At 59.1% G+C, this 5790-nt stretch overlaps 1 protein-coding gene and 1 non-coding gene across 3 annotated transcripts in view; one reads left to right on the forward strand and one right to left on the reverse strand.

The window, feature by feature from the left end:
• YIF1B (Yip1 interacting factor homolog B, membrane trafficking protein) overlaps nt 1–4177 on the forward strand; it is a 4475-nt gene extending 298 nt beyond the window's left edge. Inside the window, exons 2-8 of one of the 2 annotated variants that reach the window (XM_034638699.1) lie at nt 363–601; nt 684–788; nt 990–1068; nt 1200–1257; nt 2362–2517; nt 2598–2691; nt 3565–4176. In XM_034638699.1, coding sequence (XP_034494590.1) covers nt 363–601; nt 684–788; nt 990–1068; nt 1200–1257; nt 2362–2517; nt 2598–2691; nt 3565–3870 — 1037 coding nt within the window. In that variant the 3' untranslated portion in view covers nt 3871–4176. Of the gene's footprint in view, nt 1–362; nt 602–683; nt 789–989; nt 1069–1199; nt 1258–2361; nt 2518–2597; nt 2692–3564 lie in introns of both variants that reach the window. The other variant, XM_034638697.1, reaches the window with a different exon arrangement.
• Nucleotides 3849–4914, reverse strand: LOC100472795. Its single transcript, XR_004619075.1, has 4 exons — nt 4540–4914; nt 4317–4423; nt 4100–4168; nt 3849–3997 (listed from the first exon to the last, which is right to left on the reverse strand). It is a non-coding gene; the product is annotated as an uncharacterized LOC100472795 (transcript).
• Between the last annotated feature and the right edge of the window lie 876 nt (nt 4915–5790).

Genomic DNA, 5790 nt, shown 5'->3' on the forward strand with positions numbered 1-5790 from the left:
GGGGGGAAGCATTTGGGCAGAGGAACAGCTGGTGCAAAGGCCCTGAGGTGGGAGCGTGCCTGGTGTGTTTGCTGAACATTGAAGCCCACGTGGCTGGAGCAAACAAGTGAGGGGAGCTCCAAGGGAGACCCTGACAGAGACCCTGTTTGTAAAAGGCTTAGGACAGGATCCTGTGCACAGTAGGCCCAGCACATAGTAGCCCTCGATGTCATTGTCACTGTTGCAATTTGGACCGAGAGATGACAGGCACACAAAGCCAGCCCCGCACCGGTCTCCACGCCTGTCTGACCCGCAAACCAGTGCTTTGCTGCAGGAGAGCTCCTACGGCCTGAATGAAGCTCCCCACCCTCTTCCCCCTGCAGCGTCCAAGCGGAGGATCCCGGTGTCCCAGCCCGGCATGGCCGACCCCCACCAGCTCTTCGATGACACGAGTTCGGCCCAGAGCCGGGGCTACGGGGCCCAGCGGGCACCCAGCGGCCTGGGCTACCCTGCAGCCTCCGCCTCCCCCCCGGCTGCCTTCCTGGCGGATCCCGTGTCCAACATGGCCATGGCCTATGGCAGCAGCCTGGCCGCACAGGGCAAGGAGCTGGTGGATAAGAACGTGAGTGGGCGGGGCTGCTGGGTGTGTGGGGAAGGCGGGGCGCAAGGCCAGGGCTTCAGGCTTGGGCGCTGCCTCCCCCCAGATTGATCGCTTCATCCCCGTCACCAAGCTCAAGTACTACTTCGCTGTGGACACCATGTATGTGGGCAAAAAGCTGGGCCTGCTTTTCTTCCCCTTCCTGCACCAGGTCAGCACCCCGCCCACTGAGGTGAACGCGGCCTCAGGAGGGGCAAAGTCCGGGGTGGTGGTGGAGGGTTGGGGGCAGAGGGTGAGTCAGAGGCCTGCGGTATGGGGGGGAGGGCAGGTCTGCCCCAAGAGAGGGACTGGATGCAATGTGGTTGGAGCACCCCCTGGGGGTCCTGCCCGCTCCCCTCACTCTCCCCCACAGGACTGGGAAGTGCAGTACCAGCAAGACACGCCGGTGGCCCCGCGCTTTGACGTCAACGCTCCTGACCTCTACATTCCAGGTTCTCCTCCCCGCCAGTGCCCTGCACCCTCCTCCCTCTGGCCCGGCGCGTCTAGGGCAGAGGCTTAGTGCCTAGTGGCCCAGGGTGGTCTGTCTTCCTCTGACCAGTGTCTGTGTGTCTGCCTCCCACAGCTATGGCTTTCATCACTTATGTCTTGGTGGCTGGCCTGGCGCTGGGGACCCAGGATAGGTAAGGGAGGCCTGGAGTAGGCAAGAGTGGGGTGAGGTTTGGGGGGCTGAGGGGCAGTCAGGAAGGTCTCTTGGATCTCCTGACTCGGAACAGCCCCACCGTGCTCCCAGTTGGCCCAGGACAGAGGCCTTGGGGTCACAGTCAGCGTCACCCTCACCTCTTCCCTTGCTTTCCACCCCCGTGCAGCCCATCACCACACCTGTGGCGGGTGACTCTTAACTCCATCCTTCTTCTTAGCCTCTACCACCAGATCCGGCTCATCCTCACTGCCTCCTAACCAGCTGCTTTGCTCACATACTCTCACCGATTCCAACAGCAGCCAGGAAGATCTGGTCTGAGATGTGGGTCTGGCACGTCCACCCTGCTCAGAAGCTGCCCATAGCTCTTCCGATCTCAGATCTAGCCCTGGCTCCTGAGTCTCGTGCACCACCCTGCCTCCGTGCAGCCTCTCTCTGCCCCTCCTCTTCACTCTGCTTCTCCACTCTAGGCCTCTTTCATCCTCCAGAGTGCCCGGTGCTGCCATCCCTACCCCAGGGCCTTTGCACATCCAATTCCCTCTGCTCAGGAGTATGTTCCTCCCCTGCATTACCTGCGGAGCACCTGCTCACCTGCAATGTCTCCATTCTGGTGTCACATACTCAGGGAAGCCTTCCCACCCCCCAACTGGGTCAAGCCCTCACATCTTGCTCCTCAGCCCCAGTTCATTCCTTTTGTGGCATTGAAAACTATTGTTGTTAGACTCAATTAATTTTTGAAGCACTGGGGATATGGCAGAGGCCGTCCGTGGTCCTTTGCCAGTCAGCTCCTTATTCCTTCAGGCCTCAGTTCAGATGTCTTTTCTTCTGGGGAGCCCTCTCTGACACTGTCTCCCGACTGGGTCAGGCACCTCCCCTGCCCTGTGCTTCCCTCATCCCAGCCCTGACCTCTTGGGGCTGTCACTGAGGACTGGTCTGCCTTTCCTGGCATGAGCTTTCCAGGAGGACAGGGTCCAGATCCATCTTGGTCACTATTGAGTCTCCAGCCCCACCCAACACAGGCTGTTCCCAGGTGGATGCTCTGGGAGGGGGTGGGCCGGCCATCGGAGTGACAGCTCGGTGCCGGCAGGTTCTCCCCAGACCTCCTCGGGCTGCAGGCAAGCTCCGCGTTGGCCTGGCTGACCTTGGAGGTGCTGGCCATCCTGCTCAGTCTCTACCTGGTCACTGTCAACACTGACCTCACCACTATCGATCTGGTGGCCTTCTTGGGCTACAAATACGTTGGGTGAGTACCCCCTCCCCCTCCCCCCTCCAGCCCCAGCCCCGAGGTCTCTTCCTCAGACCAGCCTTCCCCTCTCTTCCCAGGATGATTGGCGGGGTCCTTATGGGCCTGCTCTTTGGGAAGATTGGCTACTACCTGGTGCTGGGCTGGTGCTGCGTGTCTATCTTTGTGTTCATGGTGAGCTGGGGCTCGGGAGGATGAGGCTTGAGGGCACAAGCCCTCAGAATCGGGGTCCCTGGAGGCATCCAAGCAGAGGATGTCAGGGAAGGAGTTGAGGCGAGAGCCACATTGCTGAACTGAGGAGCCTTAAAGTGGCTGTCCCAGCCTGAGGGTCAGGAGGGCCTCCTGGAAGAGGGGGTGTCTAAGCTGGGGCTGGAAGGAAGAGAAGGAGCCTGCTGGGCTGTTAGGGTGGGCCCTCACCCTCACTCCACTCTTCCGTGGTGGGCTTTCCTGCCAGAATTTCTGTTAGGATGAAAAAAGGTTTGGTACCGCTGGAAGTAGCTTCTCTGGGTCCCCAGCAAATCCCTTGCTCTCTTTAAACCTGCTTCCCCTTTTGTAAAAAGGGGGATGATGATGAATGCACCTCAGGGCCCTGGGATGAGGCAGTGTGAGCATATGTGAGGAGCAGAGGGCAAAAACTGTGGCCAAATCTGACCCTCAGATAAACTTTGACTTAGATGTCGTTATTTTAAAGTTAAAAAAAAAAAAAAAAAAGCCTTTCTGGCTTATGTTGGAAATTGTCGTCCGGCCAACGTAAGCCACGGCTGAGCCTGCCACCCTCCTCAGGCAGGTATTCACCACGAAGCTCCGCATCTCACACTGGGCCTCGCCTGCCGCACGGGCTTGCAACCCGCACATCTGCTCCCAAGCCTGGGGGAGATGCAAGCCCTCAGCATCTATTAGAGGAGATGTGGGGGGAAACCTAGGCTTCCTGCGAGCAGAGACTGAGCCCAACCGCCCCGGTGGAGGGAGAGAGGCAGGGCTTGGAAGTACGTCCAGGCGCTCCGGCCCGGCCCGGGACTCAAGGGTGAACCCCCCTTCCCGCCCCAGATCCGGACGCTGCGGCTGAAGATCCTGGCGGAGGCAGCGGCCGAGGGCGTCCCGGTGCGCGGGGCCAGGAACCAGCTGCGCATGTACCTGACAATGGCCGTGGCGGCGGCGCAGCCCCTGCTCATGTACTGGCTCACNGTTCCGGAAACAATAAACCGTGATGGGCACGGCGTGGGCAGCCTCTCCTTGGCGCGGCCGCCCGGCAGGGGGCAGGCCGGGCCCGGGAAGCGGGGCGGGCGGGGTGGGGCGCGGCCGGTACCCTACTTCGCGACCAGAAGGCGACCCGAGAGCCGAGCAAAGGTTTAATGAGATTCGCCCGGGCCCGTCAGCGAGGAGCCTCCTTCTTCGCCTTCCCTTTCTTCTCCTTTTTCACCTTGGGCTTCTTCACCTTGCCCGGCGCGCTTTTGTGCCCTTCCGAGGCGGCAGCGTGAGGCTGTGGGCGGAGGGGACGGAAGGGGACAGCGAGGGTTCTCCCGCTTAAATGACTGCCGGGGACTCTCCCGCATCCGGGGCGCCTGCTTGCGGGGAGCCTTACCTTTGCTTCCACGTCGGAGTCGCTGGAGCTGCTGCTGCTGGAGTCCGAGGAGCTGCGGTGACCGCGGCCCTGCTAGTTGGAGGCGGGGCAGTGAGGCCCGGACCCCCGACCCAGCCCCCGCCCCCAAGTTGGAAGCCCCGGGGCTCGGCGGGGGCCCGGGTTCCAAGGCCTACCTCCCGCCCCCGGGAGGAATGTGCCTGGTCCTGAGGGGACTTACCCTCATTTTATCAGCGGCCCCCGCCTCTGACGCGCCCTGCACCTTGGAGGGGCTGTGTTTGTGGTCTCCCACCTGGCCCGTCCCCTGGGGCTTCTTGGAGTCCAGGGCTGTGGAGAGAAGTTGGGTGGGTTGGTGCCGGTGCAGCGCATGCGCCTTTGGAGGTGGGTACTGGGTTTTCGCCTGGCCCCCTGCACCTCAAATGCCCCACTTCCCAGGAGCGCACCTGCGGCCAGGTCGAACTCCGTGGTGGTGAGAGGAGGTCTGTGGGAAGGGCCGAGAGTGCCCGGAGGGCAGGGGGGAAGGGCGTGCCCAAGGATTTCTGAGGAGCCCCACCCAACCTGGCTCAGAGTCCTTAGCCTTGACTCATAGCCCCTCCCCAGCACCACCCAACTTTTCTTCTGTGGGAAATAGGGTGGGTGGACAGGTGATTGCTAAATTTCCACCCGGTGAGGCTTGGCAAGTGAGGGGGGACTGTGTGGGCAGCTGTAGATTTCTGGGGAGAGGGCTGGAGCTGTCATCCGCTTCCCCCAAAAGGGTCAGATGCCTGCGTTTTTTTTTTTAACTGAGGTATAATGGACATGTTACACATATTATATTAGTTTCAGGCGTAAAACATGATTCAACATTTGTATGTGTTATAAATGATCATCACAGTAAGTCTAGTTAACATCCATCACCATACATAGTTACAATGTTTTTTTCTTGTGGTAGGATCTTTTTTTTAAAGATTTTATTTGTCAGAGAGACAGAGAGCGAGCACTAGCAGGGGGAGCAGCAGAGGGAGAGGAAGCAGCAGACTCCTGGCTGAGCAAGGAGCCCAATGCGGGACTCGATCCCAGGACTGTGGGATCATGACATGAGCTGAAGGCAGACGCTTCACCAACTGAGCCACCCAGGTGTCCCAGATGCCTGTTTTGAAGAAATGAGGGTGGGTGCCTCCCTGTGCACTATGTACCATCATAACGCTGACACTGTGTATACTTACTGCGGGCCAGGCACTGTTCCAAGGGCTTCATGCACATGAACTCACTTTAACAACCCTTGACTGGCTGCATGAGAAGCTAAGTCTGAAGGGGTGAAGAGCATGAACTTGGAATCAGCCTCCTGAATTTGAAGACCTACCGTATCACTCAGTAGTGGGGTGAGCTGAGGAAAGTCACTTTGCCTCTTTGTGACTCAGTTTTTTTCATCTGTACATGGCAGCCACCATATGGGATTGTTGTCATGGATTAGTTTCCTAGAACTGTGCCTGGCACAGACTAATTGCTTATAAGATAATGTTTTGGCTTCTTAAATTTGAAGGTGGGTATTGTTACTATCCCTGTTTTACAGATGAGAAAACTGAGGGACCAAACAAGATGACGGGGGGGGGGGGGGGGGGAAAGAGGAGCAATGTAGTATGAATGGCTAGAGCTGGGATTCACACCCAGAGGGTGTGGATCAAGTCTAAGGCCCCTGTGGCTCTCCTGGGAGG

Source organism: Ailuropoda melanoleuca, chromosome 12, assembly GCF_002007445.2.
Source record: "Ailuropoda melanoleuca isolate Jingjing chromosome 12, ASM200744v2, whole genome shotgun sequence".
Taxonomy (NCBI): Eukaryota; Metazoa; Chordata; class Mammalia; order Carnivora; family Ursidae; genus Ailuropoda; species Ailuropoda melanoleuca.